Source organism: Penicillium samsonianum, assembly GCF_028829775.1.
Source record: "Penicillium samsonianum strain IBT 33392 chromosome Unknown utg000001l_segment0_segment0, whole genome shotgun sequence".
Lineage (NCBI taxonomy): Eukaryota > Fungi > Ascomycota > Eurotiomycetes > Eurotiales > Aspergillaceae > Penicillium > Penicillium samsonianum.
Window position 1 is genome coordinate 3,781,408 of NW_026643259.1, and position 24,574 is coordinate 3,805,981.

Here is a 24,574-nt window from a genome sequence, read left to right on the forward strand (position 1 = left end):
CGTGCCGATAACGATAAGCCCGAGTGCCCAGGGGTCTAAGGCTCTCAGGCATCCGTGTCGCATGGATTACTTGTTCCTTGTAAACCAACGGTCTTAGCACTTAGCCCGTCAACATGGCTCCTGAGGCACCCGATCCTCAAAGCCTGAAGTCATGGCATGATGCATTCCAATACCCAATTCCCACGGTCCGCCGTGTGGAACAAGAGCTGCGCCGGGATATCGCGAGCAATAGGGAGAAGCTCCGAGCTCTCGTGGGGTAGGTGATTGATTTGCCATATTAGCTGTTCTTTTGCTAATCTTGATATAATTTGATCATAGGACGCGATATCGTGACTTAGTTGGAACTGCTGAGACAATTGTGGCTATGAACCGAGACATTCAAGACGTGGAATCCATTCTGGCCGATGTTGGACGCCGGTGCAACCCCCGACTTATAGAGAGGAAGCATGTTCACGTCCGGCAAATAAAGACTGGCGATGCCGAGAAAGGTACGGAACTAGCCCGGGAAGAAATTAGGAATTAGGAGCTGATACTGTGAACATAGATGCAGAGAAGCACGCATTCGGAGCGCAGCTTTCCCTCCTTCACCGCTGTACAACCTCCATTAGCCGGCTTTTGCGACGTCGCAGCTCGCTCCTGTTGGTTGCGAAGATTCTGGTTGTTTCCCGATCACTGCACAACACATTATCGAAACATGAATCACTCCCTCCATTCCTTGATGATCTCTGGAAGCAGGTAGCGTCCCTTCGGCAAACACTTCTTAAACGGATTAATAAACGCCTTGCCTCTACAAATGCCACAGAAGACATTATCATCGAATCATTGGCTGCCTATTGCCTTGTAGAGAGCCCTTCTTCCGATGATGCGATTCGTCATTTCCACCGAGTGCGCCTGGACATCATTGTTAGCCAGTTGGATACGTCTCGTGAGAACATTCCCAGGGCTCTCCAGCTGTTTGTTCGGACACTTCAGGCCTCAAAGGTTTTGCGATCTCATCGATTCTCAGATGTGCTCTTGAAACTTAAAGCTCGACCCCTCCTCGCCGACCCAGAGATCCAGAGTCTAGATGGGCTGGAGGTTGGAGTTCTTGGCCGCTGGGTAGCTCCAGATGTCAAAAACTTCACACCCTGGATCAAGCTCAGCGAACTAAACAGAACGCAGGGCGTGGAATCAATCAAGGAATGGTCACTCGAGGCTTTCAAGAAATTGTCCGAAGGCTGCCAAAAGAGCCTGGCCCACAGCACTGATTTCTCCGAGCTCCTCTCTCTCCGTACAGAGACTGTGGAATTGTGGCTATCATCCTGGGGCTCAACCACCATTCACAGCTCAGTGAATGTCCTCGAAAGTCTCCGAAATGTCTTCAATGAGCAGCTCTCCAGAATCTTGAATGTGCAAGCACAAGGCCTAGACGAAGTTGGTACTCAAGTTTCATCTATAATATCAGACTGGGAGAACACCGACCACAGCTCCGTCGGATCTCTGTGGGACGCCGATCTCATTACCGCAGAATACACGAACGGTGCACAGGCATTCAAACGAACCGTCGCAGACAGATTATTGGGTCGTGACGAAGACGTTTCCACCGTCCTTATGAAGTATCAAGCATGGCTGGCATCAATCCAAGAAGTCAACGAATCCATCGATTCTCTACGCCGCACGCGATGGTCCGACATTCTCGTCGGAGGTGAAGTCGAAGACGAAGATATTGACATCACACCACGACTCAACGAAGATGATCCCCGACACCTATCGGATTCTCTCCACTGTGCCGTTCGCGACGCATTCAGTAATCTCCAGACATCATTCAGCAGCGCTTTCAAGTCATTCACCCCCTCGCATTCAAGTGAAAAAGCCACTTTCCTACTGAGGCTTATACGACTCATCCGGCGAGATATCCCCGCCGGCTTTGTATCTGGAGACTTTGTCTTCTCGAGTGAAATCGTCCCTGATCTACAGAATTTGCTTGCAACAGAAGTAGTCGCCAAGGCTGGCTCGTTGAGCTTGATCCCGTTCCCCAAGAGCAACCCCCAAACAGGCAAGATTAAGACCGTGCCCGGCCGATCACTCTGGGAAGGCGAGCCTGCCATACCGGTTCAGCCCTCGGCTTCGAGCTTCAAGCTCCTGCGCCGTCTCACTTCCTCGATGGATACTTGCGGATTGGACCTGTGGGATCCGTCCACGGTGCAGGCGTTGAAGCAGGAATTGAAAAGGAAACTTGGGGCGGCTATCTCATCTGCTTTGGATGATCTCGATAGCGAAGATACCGCTAGCAAGACTGAGACTAAGGATGGTCAACCCACTGCCAACGGAGATAAGGACGAGGAAGATAAGACTGCGGAGAAACCAGAGACCCAAAGCCCGGACCCAGATCAAGTCGAGGGCCTGCGCGACTGGAAAGTCCAGCTATTCTTCGACTCTATATATCTGTCTCAGATGCTCGGCGAGCGAAATCAGCTGGCTGATGTCGTCGAGCGTGCTCAGAAGAGCGCTGGTTCCAGTGCGGAGACTGTTAAGACTATCAAGAAGCTTGCAACTGAGTATTGGACTCGGACGGAGCTGCTGTTTGGTCTCTTGGTAGGAAACTGAGTGGTTCTCTAGGGATATGCTACATCTTGCCAAATGCCCATATATGTTTTACATTATCCTTTCAAGAAGCAGTGGATACATACTCAACTTGAATCTATTTTTGAACAGAAAATACCTTGGTTACATAGCACGCAAACAAGAATCCATTACAGAATATGTAGACAAGATATCATACATTTCACTTCATACAATCGTATCTCATCCAGCCATAAAATGATCAGAAGCCAGATATTAACAAATTTTCTTTGTTTCACACAAATCATCCCCGGTTAACTTTTTTTTGCGGTTATTTTTTATATTTTCATATGTTTTTGCGGTTTTTTGTTGTCGAGCCTCCGCTGATCAATCATGGAAGGGGAAATAGCCCTTACCGGTCAGCAGTCTTCGCAATGATCTCAACCTGATATCGAATGATTTCAATCTCGCGCTGAACAGCCCAGAGGGCGCGCTGGGCCTCACGGGCTGAGATACCGAGGTCCTCAGCCTGAATGGTCATCATACCCTCCTCAATGCCTTTGGGAGACCAGTGCTCAACAATGTACTCAAGCTGTCCATCGATCGGCAGAATGCGTCCGCGGATGACAGAGAGCTCCTCTAGCTTTGCGGTGGACCAATTGCTGTCGAATTGCTGCCTCCATCGGTCCTTCAGTTGTCGGAAGCTGTCAAGGACACCATCAATAGACATGGCGATCTTCATGCCGTCGGTGAATATTACCTTGCGCATGTGTATTTTATCCCGAGTTGACCAAGCGGCAGCGGGTAGAACGCTCATCCGTCTCGTGCACATCTCATGGAAGTGCTGAATAAGTTTGCCCTCGCGGGTTTGTGCCCTACGGCGGTTGTTCTCGAGGACCTCCATCACTTGTCGCCAGCGTCGCTGAAGGTTTGTGATCATGTCGAGCTCGTAACCGGTGTATTCGTCAACTTGCCAGTCTTCTCCCAGACCCATGGATAGTGGGTTCTCGGCAATGCGCGAGACTTGCAGGATCTCACTTAGCTGGGCGAATTTCGCGTTCCCTTGTGTGAAAGACCGTAGGAAGAGAGGAGCGGACTTCCTATCGTCAAGTGCAATGACGCACAACTCGTCTTTATTGTTGTAGGCTGCATACTCGCGTATGCAACTTTGTCGGAACCTATCACTGTTGGAAAATTCCAGTGCCATTCCCGGTGGAATAAGGGATGATCGAAGCGTCTAGTCTTTTTGTTATTATAATTAATCAACTTTATCTTATGAAACGTTGCCATAAGCAAAGGTACATACCTTGTTTACTACCTTCTCCATCTCCTTAAAACCGATTGGCTGCTTGGGCCAATGGTTCAGGTTGAGATTCACCGTCGTCAGAAGCTCAGTGCAGCGCCGTTTGACAATAGGAATTGGAAGATTACTGCGTCCCAGTCCTTGGAACCTGAGAATGCCGTTATTGAGCGCATTTTCGACCTGTTCCATGAGGTTGCAGAAAATGACGACAATGTTCATCAAGTCGGTTGTGTGAACTCGGATTTCTCTGTCCTTGAACATGTAGTCTTTTGCAGGAGATTGCATAATTGTCGACAGATGCTGCAAGGCCCAGGACCAGGGAATTACGATACCCTTTCCTGGATTGGCAATACAAAGCTGCACAATGTTAGTAACCTGTTATATAATCGACGATATTTGGAAACACACAATGTACGTAGCTGCAAATTCGAGCACAGAAAGAACAGCATGGAACGACCCAAGGGAAGATTTGGGTGTTTTCTCGAGACATTGGACAAAGGCGCCGACGCCGTTGTGCTATACAAATGTTAGTAAAATTCGATAAACGATATAGATTAATGTCTCACGAAGTCTTGACCGTGGCGTCTTGCAACCGCTGACCGAATTCTCTCAGCAGCATTCAATGCTGTAAAAGGCAACGCCAGCGGATGGCCGGATCGCCGAGGGCGTGGTGGCATGTTGCGATCCATATTCAGAACGAGTGCTCGCTGGAAACGCGTCGCTGGGTGAGGGCCTGCAAATTTAATTGATTATTAGGGCTAGTTTTTAACCTTTCAGAAAGAGAAGTTCATCATACCGAGAATCTGAGCTTCTTGGACCTTCTCTAGAGAAGAGCTCAAACTGCTCATTGAGGCCCCTTCCTTGTTCATGCGATAGAACAACAACTCTTCAAGGCAGTATGCAGTTGCAGCAAACTCTGGATTACTTTGCAAGTTGGAACGCAGATTTGCAATCGCTGTAGAGGACTGGTCTAGTGAAGTGACAATCACTAGCTCCTCTTGGAGATGTTGCATCCAAGTTCTCCCTATAATATGTTAGGTCTGGAAGGGTACGACGAGATTGGACCGACCACTTACTACGACCCAGAAATGGTTTGCTGAAAGCCTCACCCATAACTCTTTGGTAATAAACAGGCGTGAGCCGCGCAAAAACCTCAGCAACAGTGAGAAGGCACTGCGGGAGTTAAATGTTAGTTGATCTCTTATTCCTTCTCGGTGTTTTACTCACATTCAACTTCGCAATAGCGAATTCTGCAGTAGGCTTCTCATGACCCCAGAAGCATTCATTGGCTTTAAGTTTGGAACAAAATCCTGATTGAAATTGTTAGATATTTTGAAACGAGGGCGTTAACAGATATACCTTACCTTTGTAGAGTTGCTGGAAACATGTCAGCGGAAAATCTCTTTTCATGAGACTGTATGCACTCTCATGGAATTGAGTAAGTGCTGCTGCAAACTTCTCTTGAATGAAGTCTTTCGCAATGTCCAGCAAGTTCTCGAATGAACATGCATCGAGAGGTGTTTCTGTGTAAGTCCTCAATGGAGACCACTGAAGTAAGATCGTCTGGCTCTCTTGTTTTGGGTTGGCAAAAATGCCACAAACCATAGCCAGGCAAGTAAGTGAGTATTGGTTCCGGGCATAAATATCCTGCAGCAACTTTCCAACTCGGATCACAATATCCATTGGAAGGTGTTCGACTTTCTGCTTGGTGAACACGGACGGCTCGAAAGCAATCACCTGAAAATAGTTAGCTCACTACTCACAAATGATGGGAAGATTGAAAACAAACAAAAAGACAGAAGGCGTCCTTCAAAAGACCTTTATCCAGGTTTTTAACTGAAGCAGGTAAATCCATATCCTCAAAATCTTCGATCAATTGCAATAGGGCTTTCCACTGAGCCCCAAGTTTTTCAAGGTAAGTTGATTTGACTGATTTCAGCAGCCCATTTCGCTCAGGTTTGTCCGGAATCACGTCTCTGTGGGCGTACAGGACTTCGACCATGGAATAATTGAACAGCTTTTCGACAACTGACTTGTCCACCACTGGCGTCAATTTGTGAACCAGCAATGTGCTTATCGCCGCAGGTATGTCACCAACAGCGACTGATAGATCATAATACTCAAACCATCTGGACTTTGATGAATAGAGCGCACGCAGCTGGTCCCACATTTCGAACTCTTTGAAAAAAGAAATCTTGGACACATCAGAACCAAGCATGTTGATGGTTATCGCCCTCAGACTGGCAGAGACACGTCCCTGCTTCAGCAAGATATTGCAGAGTCTCGAATAACGAAGCAAGGTCGTCTCGCTGAGGTACTCGCGGTTCCTATACAGAGTCAATATTGTGTAGTCAATGTAGAGAGAAATGGGTGTAAGAACCTGTTGGCATAGGTGACAAGTTCATCGAACTGGTCTCCGCGGCGCAAGACCTCGATTGCCGCCTCGTACTGACCACAAGAATGATAACACACTGAAGCCTCGGTGAAAAGATGGCCTTTCTCATAGAAAGATGCAGCTTTTTGATATTGCCCACGATCCTTCCATATTTCTAGAAGAGAGGTCAGTATTACTCAGGCTCTATGCGATTGAAAAAAAAAAACAACAAACAAACCTGCAACTTTGCTGAATTGTCCAAGTCCCTCGTAACACATCGCCGCTTCTGAGATGAGACCAATCTCAAGGAAAAGAACAATGGCTTTCTCATAACACGCGGTAAATTCATCAGTCTCTCCAGCTGCTCGGTGGGATCTTCCTTCTTGTTCATGCAAACACGCCTGCGAGTGTGTCATTCCTCGGGGATCATTGGCCTTCTTGTAGCAAAACAATGCCTGTTAAATTTTAATTAGCACAAAACCCCCCCTGGCTGGTGAATAGTATGTTACCTCTGCAAAGCTCTTCTGATGGAGAAGATGTGCTGCTCTCTTGAGCCACCTTTCTGGGTCCACCGAGCCACCGGCCCGCAGAACCATGACCTTTGCTGCAACCTGAGAGAGATGAGTATGCGAGTCATTTGGATTAGAGGATTACTTACATTGGGGTCTTTCTGCTTCACAACTTCAGCAAGATCGAGGCTGTTACTTTGTGAGAGAGTTTGGAGAATGGGATCAACGCTTTTTTCTTGGGTTTCCATGAACCAAAGTTGCTTTCTAGCTCGAGTAACAGCAACATAAAGTGACTGGTTATTATGGTTAGCAAGAAATATCGTTAGCAATGGAATAGATATACCTTAAGTTCGGAGCACAAAGCCTAGTTCGGCATGTTAGCAATCATACGAGCTGATTATTTCGTGGAATACTCACTGCATGTTTCTGAGAATCAAATTGCGCTCGTGATGCTTGAGCAAGCATGTATAGGCACCGGTAGCTACTGCCAAGCCCACTGCTGCCGAAGAAGTCATACACCAAGACATCATCAAACTCCATACCCTTGCTTTCTAGGATTGTCAAAACAAGGGCAATCTCGCCAATCTGGATTTGCAGTTTGTCCTTTGATGCATCATCTCGGACAAGGATGACTTGCTCAGCCCCAAAGTCGGCGACCTTGTCGTTGAGCTTGACCAGGCCAATCATTTTGGCAGAAAGAATCGAGGAGTCAAATCCCGCTATTGACAAACGTTAGTGATTGAATGCCAATGCAGCGATGTGACCTACCAAAGATAATTGGCTTCGGTCCTCCAATGTAGCCAATCTCTGGGTCCAGTTTGTCAATTGTTTCCGGAAATCCTGTACATAAAAAGTTAGATAGAGATAAGTGTGAGCTTTGCCCTTTGCAATGTCTCATACCGTGCCAGAGTAGCTGCATTACCCATGATGCAAAACTTAGAATGCCCTGATGTGACCGATAGTTCTTCGCCAGAGAGAATTGAACAGGCTTGGCAAATGACGGCTGATTTAGTTCATTGGCAATGACTTCGTAATGTTCGTAGAACAAAGCCTTTATCTCAGGGAACCGGAAAACCGAATCTTTTGAGATGCACTGGGCAGTATCACCAGCTATGTTCTGTTAGTCAGTTAAGCTTATGGGTCGATTTTGTGAGACAATTACCAAGGTGAATGCCACGGGCGTCACTGAGACAGCCCAAAAGTAAGACAATATCCAGACAACGCAAGTCTTGGATTTCTAAATACGTGGTTAGTACTTTGCTCTCGAATATTGAAAAATAGACCCACCATCAACATAGACCTCTTCAAAGCAGCGCTGGATCTGCTCTGATAGAGCTTTGTTGTCTCTCAGGGACTTCAATAAGCCACTGACACGGTCCAACTCGTCGATCTCCTTGCGGAGCTTCTTTTGTTTCTCATAGCGCTCAAAAGCTCCAAATACTTTCTCACGCTCTGTCTCGGTGGTAAAAGCGGGAGAGGCCTTCGCGTTCTTCTTGACATATTCTGCACGGTATAATGGCTTCAGGCTTTTTGCCGTGACACTGGAGCCTTTAATGACACCCATGATCTCCGCGAAGAGGAGCTCTGGAGAGCAAGATGGTGGAGCTAATCCACTGAGAGAGCCCCAGTATTCTGTTTTGAAAATGCTGAAGTCAATCACTCGTGGCCTGTCTCTCACCTGTGGGTCCAGACCCTTTGCCTTGTTGGGGTTGATGTCTCTTAGGAAGTCTTTTCGATCAGCCATTCTACGTCAAGTTAGCAGGAAAGAATAGACACGTTTGGGATTGTAAATATTCAAACCTGATTGTATTCTCCAGAAGCCCAAGAAATTCGTCATAAGTGCAGACGACTGGAAAATGCCAATTCTTCAAGGCGAAGAACGAAGTCGGTTTTAAATCTGAGTCTATATCCTCTTCAGTCGATGGAGCCTTGGACTGAGCGTCTATCAGACTTTTGGCATATGTTTGAAGCTTTGAAGCCAGATAGGAGGAGCGAGTCAAGAAAAGCTATTCATGTCAATTTTTCATCCGGCATTGTGAGAAGAAAGAGACATACCTGTCGAGATTGCTGCTCATCCGAGGTTGACTGCCTTGTTTTGTGCTTGGCCAGCATCTTAAACAACAAACAGGTGGTTTTTCCTGTACCACTTCGTCCGAGAATCAAGGTTGATGTGTTGAAATGCTTCACAATTTCTAATTCCTCGGGTGAGAGATCAAATGGAAACTCCTCCGTGCCATTTTCATCAACGATCGACTTCAAAAACGGCTCAGTGAGATTGTAAAATTTGTCTTCAAACTCATGGTTAGCTTACAACTCACAAGGCTTGGGGTGGGATTGGCGGGGTTGAGCTCATACTTGACATCTCGATCAGAGCTGGGCTTGCCTTGGAGGAAGCAATGGATTTCATTTGATAAGACCCAGTCTCTTTCACGTTTTCGAACCGCTGTGGTGTCCAAGTTCCGTCGGATTGCTGAACAGGACGTTCCAAACAGAGCTGAGCAAGTTCAGGGGCGTATGACTCCTGGATCAAAATTATTTGCTCAATGGCGGTTTCTAACTGCAAAACCAAGTTAGCGGACTTGTCCTGCCGTTCGAATTAAAAACACACCTCCTCTTCCGAATTCACGATTTGCCAGACTACCAAAGTTAGCAGAGATCTGCAAGTCTCGATGAGATAGTTTTGGAGATACTTACCTTTGACAATCTGCTGCTGAACCCATGGAAGCTCGTTGTAAAAGCCGACATCAACCTGCCACAAGATTGACACTGTTGCAGAAGCGCTCACTTCTAAAATAGGAACTTGCATTCTTTTCTTCTGTTGTTTAGATCCCACGCGGTGAGATACATCTTTGCCTTTCCATTCGCCGCTTGCCAAACCTCTGAGCTTCTGTTCCACTCCGCCAAAGTCACCTAGAGACGGTTAGAAACAACCAAATCGCGTAGACTGGAGGCAAACAGTAGATCAAGCAGACTTACCTCCGCGGACCAATTTTTTTGCATTCTTGAAAGCGATGTCAGACAGCAAAACCTTCCAAAGACCGACTCTTTTTCCGAAAATATCTTGTGAACTTCCCGGTGCTGTAGTTCGCTCCGAAGGTAGGTCCGTCGAACTGGCCAGAGTGCCTGTAAGGCTCCCGGTAGTGAGCCTATCCAAACAGATTCTGCATGGGAAGCTTTCCAGGGCCGAGCGCATAAGTGCTGGGATTATCTCATTTTGAAGATGCTCTGCTGCATGGGTGAGGCCTCTCGCGGACAAAGGTGATGGAATGTTGAAGTGGTCCATCTGCCGAAGGATCTCGCTCGAGACTTTGAATTCCTTTTTCACTTCCTTCTTAGGAGCTTGTTGCGCGGGTGTCGACTTTTTGTCATCCCGACTGAGTACCTTCATTGATTCCAGAGGAGGTAGATTCTCGACTTTTGCCCGGTTCAATTCTTCTTCATAAGATGTGTCAATGAGCGAGTTGATAGATTCAATCAGTTTTTGAGCAATATCCCAGCTCTCCACGATATCATCAGTTCCATGATCAGCGGAACAGGCATTGCACATAGCGATCAGCCTGTCTCCCACCTGCCTAGAGAGAGCAAGGGGGAGATGGTTTCTTTTCGACAACAGCCATTCCTTCAAAACCACTGTGTACTTTTCGTTGGCCACCAGGTGGTCGAACAACCCCTGTGACGAGAGCAGGGTGTTGGCGAGCTCTCGCAGACATTGAGAATGTTGTTTGATGATGAGAGGTAGCGCGGATCCAACGAGTTGAACAATCTGTTGTAGCGAGAATATGTTGTCGTGAATGAAGCGAAGGACCATAGTCTTGAAGATCTCCTCGGCAACAGGTCCTGGGAGTTGTTTGGCTCTCAGAATTTCGAAGGATCGCAGCAGGCGTGCGTGTGTTTGGTCTGGGTTTAGAACAAGTTGGTCATGGATGGATCCATCTTCCATGGCTCGCTCTAACCGAGTGTAATACTTTTCAACGTTTGAGAGAGCGTGGTTGTATTCGTGTAGTCCAGGCTTCTCCTGTAGCAGGATTGAGGTCCACGGGGTCTGTACAGACGCCATTGTGGTGTGATAAGACTGAATGCTTGTTGTTTACGGTTTGAGAAGTTGGTTGACACAGATGGAGATTGATAGACGCGTCTGGCGCCTAGCGAAGGATGATTTCTTTTTTTGAACTTTTCTGGATTTTGTAGTAAGCAGAACTAGGACGGGGAATGGTATGGTTTAGAAAGCCAGGCCAAGACAAGACAATGGGTTCGTTGCCGTCTCGTCAATTGATAGCTTGAGGTGACAGAGATCGATGTGTACTGAGGAGGTAAACAAGTGGAGGAGAGAGAAGTGGAAGAGGAGAGGTCGGGGGTCATATGCTCAGACGCGTGCCTTCCAAATCAGAGATGTGCCTTCCTCAGATGTGAGTGTACAGTCGCTCCTTCCTTAAAAGTTCTTTGTTCAAAACAAACAAAAATATCTACTATGTATGGTTCCATGGTTCCATTTCCTTCTGACCTTGGAAATATTCTATGCATTGCAGACCTCGGGACAGGGGACTTGAATCTGCTCACTTGCACAGGTGAGGCCCATGGACAAGTCCATGTTATTCATATCCCTATATAGCTCTAGTATATGAACCTATAATTACTTGAACATTCTTATTATCATCCATGGCTCAGACAAAGATACTCTTGATCTCTATCGTAACCTGCAGAATTTTCAGCAAGATCAAATCCAGAAAGCGAAGTAGAAACCTTGGAAGGGAAAGCCATAAACATTTTCAATATATCAAGCGCCAGCCAAGCAGCTTTCGGCAATTCTGGAACCCACGCTCATCGCCAAAGTCAGAACTGCGAGGGTCCAGACAAGTCAGACGAGTCATTACCACCTGAGAGAACACCCATTCCCATCTTCATTTATCCGCGTGCTAGAGAGTGGAGTCAATATTTGAAGAGCGAAGTACCAAGATACAACCGCACTTCCACCTCCAAAGAAAGGCCGACCGAGCTGCGCTCGTGGGATGTCGTCATTTGAAAGTAAAGAGTCTTCAGCGTTATAGTCCACAAAGGTCTTCCACAACCTTATCTCTAACAAGCACACTCTCAGGCTGTAAGTATTATGCTGCATGATGTAGTCCTCCATCGGGGTTCTGGGCCGCGCCCATACGGCTGGGACGTTAAAAAAGCATAATTTCACTCACTACACAGTTGTGCTAGCAGAACGATTGCAATGGGGTCATATTGGGTTTTATCTGTTATCCTTTGACAAGATTGGAGATAGTAGAGCGAGAAGGGCCCTCATAGTACGGCTATGCGTACAGTACGTTGCGAAACCGGTGTAACCGCATCCACTCTTCGAGTGATTCGCTAGGCCTACGAGAAGTGGTGTTTTGCGGAACGTTGCCTTACCCGCAGCAAAATAAATATGTATTCATTGTGCCATAGTCATTTCCACTCTGCACGTCAATGTTATCACGGAAGGGTGTGGAGGCCATAGTTAAAGAGATGCCTTTTTCTATTTAAGGGAATACCCCTTGTCCGACCCTCACTTGAAGGAGGGTTACGATAGGGCAACTTCAGATGACGCCACGGCGCCAAGTTGACTTCTACTGTAGGCCAGGTAAGGCAAGGGCATATCTCGGAATAAGGTTAATCCGGGCCAGAGTAATCGAAGGACGTATCATCCCCACACAGGAATGTTTCGGACTGTAGAGGGTTGTGTTCACTAATAATGTTAATTTTTTAATACCTTCATGCGCCACTCAGGCCTCGAGATGGAGTGATTCTCAGGGTATGGGGGAAATTCTTTGTTTGTGTGACGTGGCATGCAGGGTGCGAGGCACATAGGGCGGCCAACGGGCGGCTAACGGGAGGGTGAGAAGGAGCCACGTTCAGTTTAGGGATAGAGAATAAGAGTGGTTGAAAGTGAGCACCAATAAAACTGCAGAGATATTGGGCGGATTGGCTTTGTTAAGACATCCTCAAGACAAATATAAGAGGCCAAGTCCCAAGGTCTGCCGCCAGGCCACCATGGTAGTCTATCGACAAGAGATCTTATTTCTAGTCAATAGACTCTTTACAGGGCAAGATTAATGGCACCGGATACACAGCCCATAATTTGTCTGGATGTGGCTGTCGACCACCGGATCAGACGGCTCTTTAAGCCTGTCTTCAATGACCTGACAGAGCGTTCCAATCACGTTTTCCGTATGAAGGCACGAGGGTTGTCACTGAATCGACCGCACATCGAGATCCAAGTTACTACGGAGCTAGCAGGCCCAGCGGTTAAGGGCGGCATAGCCGTCGCACTCCAGCAGCCCCGGCATAACCACCCATTTGAGGAGGGCCTTAATGCTGTCATTCAGGATTGCGAAACCCTTTCTGCTCTTGATGACGTATTTTCCGCTGTATCCTGCAGGTCCCTTAGTATCCGGACCAATATCGCTGTCGTCGACTTACTGCCCTACATACCTGAGGACATCGAAAGTATTGACGATACAACATTGGAGGAGTCCTTCCGTACGTCGAAGCACATTATGCTTGACAAAGAGCCCTCTGTCTTGCTCTGCGCAGGTAGAATATGGCTACCGGATGCCGGCAAAAACTACAAGCTGAAGGGGGATGCCCGTAGGCTCGAGAGCCTCGGTGTTGGGCAGAAATTTGGTCTCAAATACCCCGTCACTACAAGGATCCGCCGTGAGGAGGGGAGGGGGTTTGTCACCATCAATAGGGTGAATGGTTTCCACCCCAGCCATGCGATGAATCATCATCCAAATGTCAGTCGTTTGAGGCAACTTCAGATTTTGATTGGCGCTGAAACTTGTGGGATATTGAGAGGAGACTGGGAAGAGAAAGACTGGATGGGTGAATTGAGGCATCGTTGCCAGAATGTTTCCGGAGCACTATCAGGTAAAGGAAAACCCTGCTATCTTCATCAAAAATCCTCGTGTTGATTTTTTTTTCTACCAATAAGATTCGCCGATCGAATCTCCTCGACCGCAGAGCCCGGGTGAAAGCTTGGCCACACGCAACGATGCTAAGTATTTGCCCTACTACCAAGAGCTCTACTCCGACAAATTGATCAGCATACGTACATGTGTCCAGTCTCTTATTTCAGAACAAATACCGGCAATGAAGTCATCCACAGCGCTCTACAAACCCCTGCTCAGCAGCTGTCTAAGCGAATTTTGCAACGATGCGACCCTTATCTTGCGCGAAATGGTTCGTCTCCAGCACAAAGGCTGGCCCGACTTCGTAGCAAGGAAGAACAATGCCGCCGTAAAGAAAGCCTCAAGTGATACGGTTCGACTCACCAATGATCTGCTTAAAGCCACTAAGCCTGGCAAAGACACGCAGTTCGCGGAGATCATTCAAGAAGGAGCAAGCGTTCTCGTTGAGTGTGTATCGAGTGGGAGTCGCAGGCGACTTGAGCCTGAGCTGGACTTCGATAAGGCTGGGGATGCATTCCTAGAGATGGCTACGAGTATCGAGACTCTACTCATGGATCTGCTACTGGAAGAGGAGGAGGTGCTCCACGCGTTAGGACAGGAAGAGACATTATCTAGTAAGATGGATAGGATGACATTGACATCAGCGGTGATTTGAGCTGCGTCGCCCTTGTTACCTGCAAGTCATGTCTGACTGCGGTAAGGATGTTTATCGGCGCTTGGGTTGGGATCAGAACAAGTGGAGGGCGAGATTCTTTATGGATCGGTAACAATACTGGATGGTACAGCTTTACTTCCGTCTAGTGTAATACCGTTCAGCATGGGAACGTGACTTGAAAATACAGGCATGACCATATCTGTACTAGCCAATCATGTGATTAGGGTTTGAAACAGTGCCTTCCATGTTTCTAACTCGGAATGCGATGTCACTGTATCGATCCTATTGGTGCACTGATAATGTAATTGCAATGGCAATTGTTTCAAGTTACCATTAGAATTGACCGCAAATAACTAAAACCAATTCATTCCAGAGCTCGCTAATCAACTATAGCAGTCAAGATTGTATTAAGGCTCTTAACTTAGGATCGTGCATGCTTCGAGTCTTTCGTCTTCAACACCCAGATTGTAAAAATCAAGTTCAGCGGAATGAACATGAAGCCCCCAATTGTCCACCCATTCGCCGAAGGTCCGTGGTCAGCAGTATACCAAACTGCAAACAAGAAGATTCCTACCGAAAGAATAGCGGATAATAGCAGGAGATACCAAGGAACGGAGAAATCCTCGTCAATCCAAATGCCCCATCCTACTGTGGCAATCCTCCCCTCCGGATCAATGCCTAGTGGCTCGTGACGCCTTTTTGGAGTTTTATGGAAGATATAGCGAGGTTCTAATTTACCCAAATCGACATCAATGCTCCCACTTTGGAGCCACCGGATTCCATGCTCTTCTAGCTCGGGGCTGTTGGCTAAGAATCCACATTGTCAGGTTAAAGATATAATATAATTCAAGAACTGGGAGTTCTCACATTCTGGTACTTCTTTTCCTGGGAAGTAGATTTTCGCCGACCTTAACATGGTGATCCAGTGTGAATCACTAACAGTTTCCAGATCTTCTCTAACGGGCAGGGTCTGCTTTGTCCGTGGTCCATATATTTCAATCTTCGGGAGCCAGGCTTTCTTGCCAACAGAGCATGTGGCACTGTTTATCCCTAAGTTCTTTATAGCACGGCTAGAGTGTTTGTGACTTCTCTTTGAGGTCCAGAGATGGACCATGAGCTTTGAAATACCATCCGCAGGTAGCCCTTCTGCATCATCGTGGGCGGGCTCCCAGTCCGGATTGTTTATCCCCGGCCATTTCCACTCAATATCACTGACCAGTAGGCCATTTGTCGTGTGGCTAAGTTCAAACTATCACTGGTAAGCCCTAGTCTGCTATCAATGTAGGCTCTAGCTACTTACCCTAGCTAAACGGACGTTTGCAAACCCACGGAGCTCCCCAAGCCTTCTCCAGAAAGGTCTGAGGACATAATAAGACTTTTTGATTCTTCTGATTAAGTCATGGTCACGAATTTCGGTGATTTTGGTTTGCCTCATTTCACGCATAGAGTGGTGAGGGAAGCAAACAACAAGGAATCTAGCCTCCACATCATTGGGATTGTCTTTAGTGCTGTCAGAAACATTCGCTCTATGTCGAGTGCCCCTATAATTTAGGGTTGACGTAGGTTCATTGCTCTGCGGTGCTGATGAATCCATCGTGGTACTTTCACTATGACTCGTATTCGTGCCTGTATCATATGCAAGTGAACCACTCTGATGTTGTTGTGAATCAGGTGGAGTTGAGAGGACACTTTGAACCAAATTATTCACACGTCGCCCAGATTGAATGAGTGCCACTAGTGGTTCCATGTCGATTCGCAATTGCTCGACATCGTACATAAGTTGCTCACCACACTCCTGCCACAGATCAGCAATTCCATAATCTCCGTCGAGCTAAAGATCACTTACACAAGAAAATCGGAATCGAATAAACCCCACCCGTACGGGTCAGTTCTTAGACCTCGATATCTTCAGTAACCTGGGGAGCAAATGTTTCGTAGGTCTTTTGTATGCCTGGGTATAATATACGAAAGCGACGGAGCCGATGTAGCCCAAGGTAATGAAATAAGCAGTCTCCGATATAGCCACCGAGGAGGTAAATATGAGCTTAGTGGTGATGTACAAGAGTAACAGGACAATGCACAGGATTACAAGCCAAACAAACGCTCGGGCTGCACTTTTCCGTTTTACCAGTGCTAGGCCATAAATCGGTCCTGTCTGGACTTCTGTAAGAAGATCCAACTCTGGGAGAGGAAGAGTTCGTCGAGGTAAAGAATCCGTTATGGTGTTATCATCTCGAAGAGCGCCCAGGAAAGTGAAGCAATGTTGTAGGAGGGCTTCTCCAACTGGGAGATTGGGACGCATAGTCCACAATTTTCTGCTCCTAATCTGGGCCATACTATCTCTAGCTGCACTGTAATGAAGCTCATTTTTGACAAGCTCGACCTAACCTGACTCATTAACAGATGCTACATGATGACTGTATAGGAAACTGCCCACCTTCACTAAATCAACGGTGTATCGGTCTATTGTGAAAAGTTGTCGTAGTTTGCCTTGAAGAGATCTTGACTTTAACAGGTGAAGAAACTGCAGGGCCTCGAAGAATTTCCTATCTCCTAATCCCGCGGCAATATTGGTTACGCGAAATGCGTTTGGCGGTCCGGTTCCAGGTAGGATGTGACTGTGTAATCGTTCCACAGCTCCAGAGCTTTGCGGCTCGTATTCAAAGAGGAGTACGTACGACAGCGGATTTAGGGATGTTCCTTCGGGATGGATGATTCGTACGCCATTTTCGTCTATTGGACGTGTCGCAGTGCCCCAGGGTGTCAGCTGTAATGGGTGTAAATTTTCTCATCGTACAGTTTGTGGCTCCAACTTACTGTATTTCTGCTATCACTGTGGGGTATCCGGGGTGCCGATGTTTGGAAACCCTCTCGGTCGTGAGTTGTAGTTGGAACTTTGGGGAGGCTGCGCCGAACATAAAACATGAAGTTGCTGAGAAATTGGGAGAAATCATTCAATACCACATTTAGTGCATTGAGAAAAGTTATTAAAGGCACCAGAAGCGGCTCGCTAATAGTGGGTTGTACGGGGATGTTCACCAAACGGTAACCGTCAACTCGTTGCTCAGTCATACTTGACAGGAATAGCTAGCGACGAGAAGTACACTCTTAGCGAAAATGGCAGGTAATCGTGTGGAAAAGATTGCGTTGAAGAAGCACCTTGAAGTTGGAACAGGAGGAACAGCCTCAGGAAGGAGCGGATAAATCTTATGTGCCCGATCTACGCGCCTGGGGCCCAGGGGGAGGTTGGGCATACAGTAATTTACAATGACTCATGAGACACTGCAACCCGATACATTCTACTCTGCGATACGGCTAGCAGGGGGTGTTTTTGAAGTAGCGTTATACGGATTAGCGTGGTTTCGGGTACGGGCCAAGAGACAAGGACTGAGTGGTTAAGGGGTAGTAATCTGTTTTCGAAATATACTGTATACAACGTGGCTTGCAGTAGTGCCCGTAACCGAATCCGTTCCAATTAGCCGGAGAGGTTAGTTCCGAACTGTGCTGCCGTAGTAGCGCTATATCACTACAGCTAGGCCAGCGTGCCGAAAATGTCCCTCCGCGCTTTTCTCCCTCGCACCAACAACATCAACACACCAATCAAGGAAGTTATCGAATCCTTGCTCTGGATTTTCTTCGTAGGATTGCCAATTACGCCGGATAAAGGCCTTGAGCTCAGCAAAAAACTACTCAATGGGATTCAAATCAGGAGAAAATGGAGGCTAATACACCAGCTTTACGCCAGCTTCCGAGCACATCTGTTCAATTCTGCCTGAGTGATGAAAGGATGCGTTGTCCATGACTAGCACGGACTTCGTCTCGGGCCATTCCTGTAGTGCTGGAGAAGCTGCTCGATAAAATCCTCGAAGACGGATGCGTCAGTTGATCCTTAGAACACTCGAGATAAAACAATGCTATCTTGCGCATACATAGGCAGAATGTGATAACGCTGATCACGATAAAACTTTGATACTTGCACCGGCGCGGTACCAAGTGGGGACCAACCCGTTCGCCTAAAGCCTATCCTTTTATCATAGCCAGATTGATCGATATAGACAAGGTGGTAAGACTTGAAGTCTGAAATAAAATGATAGTATTCGTCCCGGAGATCAAGGTTGCGTTCTCGGGCCATGACCCGAGCAGTCTTTTTCGACCAGCCTTTAGACTTAAGGGCACGACTGATAGTCGATTTTGTTACTTGAAGAGCGAATTCGTCCCACAGAAAAACAGCCATTTCGTCCAAATATAGGGCAGGCTTTTCAACCAGATGGTCGCATAAAGCCTCGAGCATGACTAGACTGATGTTGCGGGGTCGTCCGCCTTTAATTGGCAGTGCTTTAACGCTGCTAAACATTCTTATATTGGACGAGATTCTCGAGATGGTGCTCTTGTTGTAACCAGCGGCCTGTGCCGTCTCATTTATAGATAGTTCGCCACCGTGGATCATGTCATAGATAAGCTCATGCTTGGAAGGAGCTAGGTTTGGAGCCATCGTTGGTTGGACCACTCGTGATTGATTGTAAATGGTGCCTCCCAAGGAAACCTACTTCGAATGAGGGGCATGGAGGTAACCAATGTATTGAATTTATAAGTATATACATGCCTAAAATTATTTTGTAACCTACGTATGAAGGAATACATACGAAGGTCCCGGAAGAACTCCAAATACAGACTAGTGTTTCTTGGCGCAAGGGGCAGGAAAGTTAATCGGAGAGTGGAATTGCTGCACCGGTTTCGCGACGTACTGTATGGGACTGCGTATACGGGGCAACAAACATCCGTACATCATACACAGCAAACCAAAGAGTTTCACAGTTGGTCTGGGGCCATGCATGCTGCGCAAAAGGAATTTTCCCCCTAATTCCTTTCTCTTTTCTAAACCTTGGAACCGTGATCCAGTGTGGTAAGATGTCCAATACTTTGGTCTTGCTTCGGACAATCCTGTTGCATCTCCAATTTGACCAAGTCCACCCCAGCAGCTTCAAACATTTCCCCAGTTTGCAGACATCGATGAGCTAACCCTCCGTTACGTGGCCGATGCCCCCAGCCTCACCAGCTCCTAGACCGATTCCCATCGCTAGGAAGAGCCCGGTATTAATCGATGAACTTTGGTCGAAAAGTGCTTGAATATCCGTGACCCAATCTTTGATACCAGGGATAATTGCCGAGCATGGCCAGCATAGCACCCGTGGTGGCGGGAACGTTCTAATAATTTATCGAGGTGGCATGGTAAATTTTAGAGTCGACGATTATCGTGCTTCCGATCATTGGTCTATTTTTTGAACGGTGCATCCTGAGACGTAGTATTGCAAAGGCTGAGGAAACTCGATGTCGTTTTTATAGGCTGGTTTTCACTGTTTCTTTCCCAGCTGGCCACCTCTCCCAGGGCTCCACTTTTCCCAGGACCTCCAGGGCTACTAGTGGACGAGGCCCTCCGGGAGGGCCCGTCGGGTGGATCGTGGAGGGTCCACGGGTGGGGTCATGCCGCCGTTTTGTAAATACATGTAATATGCCGTTCGAGATTCAAGGTTCCGAAAACGAATATAATAGAGGTAATCAGGCACTCTTCTGCTCTGGAAAAAAGACGCTGGATAGCCCGATGGGTATACAACCGCCAGACCGGAAAGAAGACTGAGACATTTCTAAATAATGTTCAAAACTGTGACACATAGCTATCGCTTGGGCTACTATAGCAAATTACAAGTCACGCCTTTGTAATATCGGTTTTCTTCTTCAACTTCAGTTGCTTAATGATGAGGTAGCCAAACCTCGTGTTAAAAATGATTCACATAAAGTACCAGCATTTCAAAACGATCAACTAGCGGATATGTACATGTACTATTTCATGTATATTGTGCTATTGATTGCTTGGTTTTTCCGCTCACGAAACTGGTGTGTTCTCCCATACACAGATACTAGTCCAGCATTTCCACATATAAGTTACAATGATTTTCTCTGGAGAATTATTCGAAAAAATAGTGATCGGGTCATGATCGTAATCCTCCGTGCATGAGAACATTGCCCCGGTGTCACTCTCACCCTGAAGGATACCTCCACCCTTCGTAGTGCTAAATGTGGTAGTCTGGCCACAAAACTTTGCTTGTGACCCTGTCTCAACCTCGGACTTCATCATACTGCCAGAGATCGGGAATACCTCGCTCAAGTCGCCCTGACTTACAGTCATATAATTCCAGTTGCCATAATCGGATTCATGGAGCAGATTCATGATGATGAATCCGAGTGGGGTTGAATCACCATCGGCTGGTTGCGTATGGCTCACTGTTGCTGTCTTCGTTGTTGTTGTGGGCTTGATCGTAGTCACAGTCAAAGGAGGATCGACAGCGCAAATCAGGAAGGTCGACTTTGCGGCGTTAGTCTTTGTCGACAACGAGGCTCCAAATCCTCCGTTACAGGTGCATATTGTGGATGAAGCTTTACTGTCTGATCCAGTCATGCTAAAAAAATAATTGTCATTAATCCTTTGCTCTTGTCATTAGGTAATATAATTGCCTCAACATACCTTTGCAAGCCACAAGAAGTGGCTGATATCCCCGTAACTGTAGTAGTCTTCGATGGTGCAGCCGTTAATGACATGGACCCGGTAAATGTCGTACCGCTGATGAGAATTGGATCTGCGGAGCTGAGGTACGGGTTAATGACAGAAGCGAAAGACATAGCTTGAGCGTTCTGTTCATCCTGACTATCATTAATCCAGTCCCAGGACCCGCCAATAATTTCATCAACCTGTACGCCCGCTGTGGCAGTTGGTGTACATCCGCCAACTGTGACTGTGTCGCAAATGGTAGCACATGCCGTGTCCGTTGCGTCGGCACAGGCCGTATCACAAGCAGTGGTGGTAGTCATGCTTGCAGTCTCAGTGCAAGACGAAGTGGTAGATGTTGATTGTTGGTTATTTTCCGACTCGCCACTTCCACCTCCACCACCTGCCACTATACAGTGCCCTGAAAGAACAGTCAGTGTGTCTGTCATCCTAAGATATGTTCTTACTGTTGACACTTACCATCTCCACAGCCTGGACCGCAGCCAAGCAATCCACAGCCTCCACCACAGAAGCCAATACCGCAGCCGCCATCACATCCAAAGATTCCGCAATGTCCTGAACATCCAAAGATGTTGCAGTTGTGCGTTCCGCACCCGGATAACGCCTTGCCTGCACTGCAGCCACCGTTGGACGGTGGGTTGCCCTTGGTATATTTGATGTGCGGAATTGGCGTCTTCTTGGGATTGATTGATGTCACGGTGGGCTGAGGAAGTATAGTAATAGGATGCGAGCTGGAGTAAGTAATCACAGTATTGTCCGATGTTGTCGCAGGACTTGTACTTGTAGTACTTGTAGTTCCTGTGGAAGCGACACCGACACCTGGAAAGACGTAAGTTCGTGTCCACTGTTCTCCTTCCTATAAGAATAGTTGGTCTCTTACAATAATATTCATCTTTCCAAAGTCCTGAGCAATCTGAGCCGACGGCTGGATTCCAATTCTAGAGGCAGGTTAGCATACCCAACAAGAGGTAAAGATGGCAGATAAGACTCACAAGGAATTGATCACTTGTTATATCATGCTCTGAAGCAATGTCGTAGCATCCATCACCATCTGCAGCTTTATAGAAGTCTACACAGTTGCCTGCAATACCTGATTGCACAGCAGCAGGCGTTGACACCGCTGAAGCACTGGGTGTGATCACGGGCGTTGATCCAGTGGGAGTCACTCTTGCGGAGTAATCAACAGTATCTAATGGAAATGCTGCTTCTGTCGCTGGAAGATCGATAACCAATGAAGGCGGTGCAATGCTCTGCATAGGGCTGAAATAAGCAGTGAACCCTGCTGTGCTGGCTATAGTCTCCGGCCAGAAAGGAATTTCGGTGATAGTGAACTCAGGAACATTGAACGCTGTTGTCTTAGTGTATACAGTCCCATCTGAAGTGGACAGAACGGAAGTCTCATATTTCGGCCAAGTGATAGTGACGGGCGTTTCGAGGGGATGAGGAGGGAGCACCAATGTACAAGGTGCATTACAAGCAACCTCAGCAGTATCGTTGGTCCATAGGTCAGGTCCAATGTAAACATCCCCTTCGCCTCCTTGGGAGCCGTTATCATCTGGGAAGAGATCGGTTGCTCCAGTCAATCCGTCTAGAAACAGTCAGCTTCCGAGTGTATATAAAGGTTAGTTTCTAGACTTACTCGTTGCAGATCCATCGGCATCTAGACTGACAGCCCAAACCATTGTCCTAGAACAATTCTAGGTCAACAATGAAAAGATTGTTTGAATAAAATAACACTTACCCGCCAATGCAGTGGGAATTGGCATAGTCGATCTTGGCCCCAAACGACTTCCAATCATCATAACTCACCCACTGGTTTTCTCCAAACGTCACAATCTGAACGGCCGCAACTGAATCGTAGTACTTTGTAGCCTTTTTGCTATCATCATTTAGGATAGAGCGGATCTCACTAAAGGAGAGGGTTCCAGCACTGTTCGTACACGGCCCTGCGTTTCCTACGCGGGGAAATACCAAAATTAGCTGATGCCTAACTGATATTGCACACTGGCCCAATTAAACTTACCACCACCCAAGAATGGGCACCCAGTGGTTGTGCATGATGAGTCTGAAAGAGTGAAGCCTATAGTCAATTCGTCAACTGGGCCCATCTCTCCGAATACTATGTAGACATGTGGATTACTTACTCCTGCCATAGAAGCCTAATCCCATCACCACCTTCTCGGGATCGATATCATTTCGCCAAAGCAGGTCCATGGCAAGTTTTATCTCGGTGAGGTTGGTATGTGAGTTAACAACTGAGCCGATCCAGGCATTGTCGGCATCCCAAGTTCCGTCTGTAACTGTTAGCCTTCCCACTTAGTTATAGGATTCCTTAAACAGCACTACTCACGTAGGTCGTAAGTCATCATATTGAACTGTTATAAAACGTTAGCAGGTATATTGTAGGTTAAGTAGTTTATCAGTTCTTACCCAGTCAACACTCTCAATAAGATTGACAATATCAAAGTGTTGCAGATACCAATAACTGCTTGGGAGGGTGATAGAAAGACCATAATCCTTCTTAGCCCCATCGAGTGCTTCTCTTAGGTTTTTTAAGAACGTGACATAATTATCGAAGTCTGCTTCTCGACCTCCACGTTCAGATGCCACGGGATATTCCCTAAGCCTATTAGCGTCCACGTCGTTAACCCAATATATTTATCAATATTAGACTCTTACCAGTCCAGGTCAACACCATCAAACCCATAACTGTCCAGGAAAGAAAGCAAGGATTTGAAGAAGGTAGTTTGTTTCAAGGAAGAGGCCGCGAGGTCTGAAAATGTACTAGCCGTGGAACCTGGGTCATTAAAATCCCATCCTCCAATAGATATCCAAACCTTCAGATTGGGCTTTCGCTTCTTCAAATCCACAACCTGCGAATACAAATCCTGCTGACTTGTCTTCATCGGTGCAATGGTATATAGTTTGGGATCAATGTAGAGAAAGGCGAAATTGATATGTGTATATCCACCGATAGGAATTGACTCTGGCTTGATAGTCTGACAAGGTCTCTCGAGATTCCAGCCTTCATAGTAACCAATAGTTCGCTTGGTACTAGAGCTTCCGCCACACACGGGCTCAGCAACACTGGAGTCTCCGCAAAATTCGGTGGTGGTGCCACAGAATCCAAATTCACTGCAGCAGACATTTAACGGGCAATGCTTAGTTGCAGCGTAGTCAGAACCTATTTCCAGTTATGAGCTGTTTCTAGTTGACGATTGATAGAAAATGCATGGCTTGGAAGAGAAAAAATGGGTAGACAAGACAATGGAACAAGAACCACATACCCCAAGAATCTCCCCATCCTGGGAATCCACCGGGATCGCACTCTGACTTGTGTGAACAAGTACCATTGGCGCTTCCTGTCGATAGACACTTATCGTCGGAACAGTATGAAAGTCCGTAACCACAAATTTGCAGGCTTTTAGAGCAACAACCCTCAGCACATTGGCTATCTGCGCTGCAAGGATTATCTTTGCAAGACACAAAAGAAAGAAATAATAAGGAAAGAGTAACCAAGACACAATTGAACTTGTGCATTTTGAGATTTGACAAGACGCCTGTCTTAATCTTTCTCTTCCAACCAGACAATTTAATCTAGTGTGCTGCCGGAACCTATTTAAATGGTTCCCAATCGATATGCTTCTCGAACTTCCGGCCCACCTCACTTCCCTCCATCTATGTCTCTTTATCAA

General features: G+C 46.9%; 6 protein-coding genes across 6 annotated transcripts; 2 read left to right on the forward strand and 4 right to left on the reverse strand.

The window, feature by feature from the left end:
* Nucleotides 1-113: 113 nt before the first annotated feature.
* N7471_001439 (COG1/VPS51 family protein) lies at nt 114-2,586 on the forward strand (the record flags this gene model as incomplete). Its single annotated transcript, XM_057274160.1, has 3 exons — nt 114-256; nt 319-488; nt 545-2,586. The coding sequence occupies 3 exons, from the start codon at nt 114-116 to the stop codon at nt 2,584-2,586; spliced, it is 2,355 nt and encodes a 784-aa protein (XP_057142339.1).
* A 191-nt stretch (nt 2,587-2,777) lies between these two features.
* Nucleotides 2,778-10,784, reverse strand: N7471_001440 (uncharacterized protein; the record flags this gene model as incomplete). The annotated part of the gene is made up of 25 exons (XM_057274161.1): nt 2,778-3,778; nt 3,848-4,201; nt 4,253-4,360; nt 4,411-4,577; nt 4,641-4,868; nt 4,921-5,017; nt 5,072-5,154; nt 5,209-5,581; nt 5,634-6,171; nt 6,225-6,393; nt 6,457-6,673; nt 6,728-6,829; nt 6,877-7,020; nt 7,071-7,091; nt 7,145-7,446; nt 7,496-7,567; nt 7,628-7,837; nt 7,890-7,964; nt 8,015-8,472; nt 8,528-8,733; nt 8,783-9,015; nt 9,083-9,311; nt 9,336-9,364; nt 9,422-9,637; nt 9,704-10,784. 25 exons carry the CDS (start codon nt 10,782-10,784, stop codon nt 2,954-2,956), a joined length of 6,537 nt encoding a protein of 2,178 aa, XP_057142340.1. The 3' UTR covers nt 2,778-2,953.
* Nucleotides 10,785-12,804: 2,020 nt separating this feature from the next.
* Nucleotides 12,805-14,317, forward strand: N7471_001441 (uncharacterized protein; the record flags this gene model as incomplete). Its single annotated transcript, XM_057274162.1, has 2 exons — nt 12,805-13,621; nt 13,686-14,317. The coding sequence occupies 2 exons, from the start codon at nt 12,805-12,807 to the stop codon at nt 14,315-14,317; spliced, it is 1,449 nt and encodes a 482-aa protein (XP_057142341.1).
* A 421-nt stretch (nt 14,318-14,738) lies between these two features.
* On the reverse strand, nt 14,739-17,389 carry N7471_001442 (uncharacterized protein; the record flags this gene model as incomplete). Its single annotated transcript, XM_057274163.1, has 6 exons — nt 14,739-15,124; nt 15,185-15,566; nt 15,618-16,112; nt 16,284-16,700; nt 16,755-17,084; nt 17,135-17,389. 6 exons carry the CDS (start codon nt 17,387-17,389, stop codon nt 14,739-14,741), a joined length of 2,265 nt encoding a protein of 754 aa, XP_057142342.1.
* An 817-nt stretch (nt 17,390-18,206) lies between these two features.
* N7471_001443 (uncharacterized protein) lies at nt 18,207-18,809 on the reverse strand (the record flags this gene model as incomplete). Its single annotated transcript, XM_057274164.1, has 1 exon — nt 18,207-18,809. One exon carries the CDS (start codon nt 18,807-18,809, stop codon nt 18,207-18,209), a length of 603 nt encoding a protein of 200 aa, XP_057142343.1.
* Nucleotides 18,810-20,198: 1,389 nt separating this feature from the next.
* Nucleotides 20,199-23,785, reverse strand: N7471_001444 (uncharacterized protein; the record flags this gene model as incomplete). Its single annotated transcript, XM_057274165.1, has 12 exons — nt 20,199-20,772; nt 20,838-21,279; nt 21,339-21,698; nt 21,760-21,817; nt 21,872-22,467; nt 22,519-22,565; nt 22,621-22,834; nt 22,903-22,959; nt 23,024-23,173; nt 23,230-23,254; nt 23,310-23,499; nt 23,559-23,785. The coding sequence occupies 12 exons, from the start codon at nt 23,783-23,785 to the stop codon at nt 20,199-20,201; spliced, it is 2,940 nt and encodes a 979-aa protein (XP_057142344.1).
* Nucleotides 23,786-24,574: the final 789 nt, after the last annotated feature.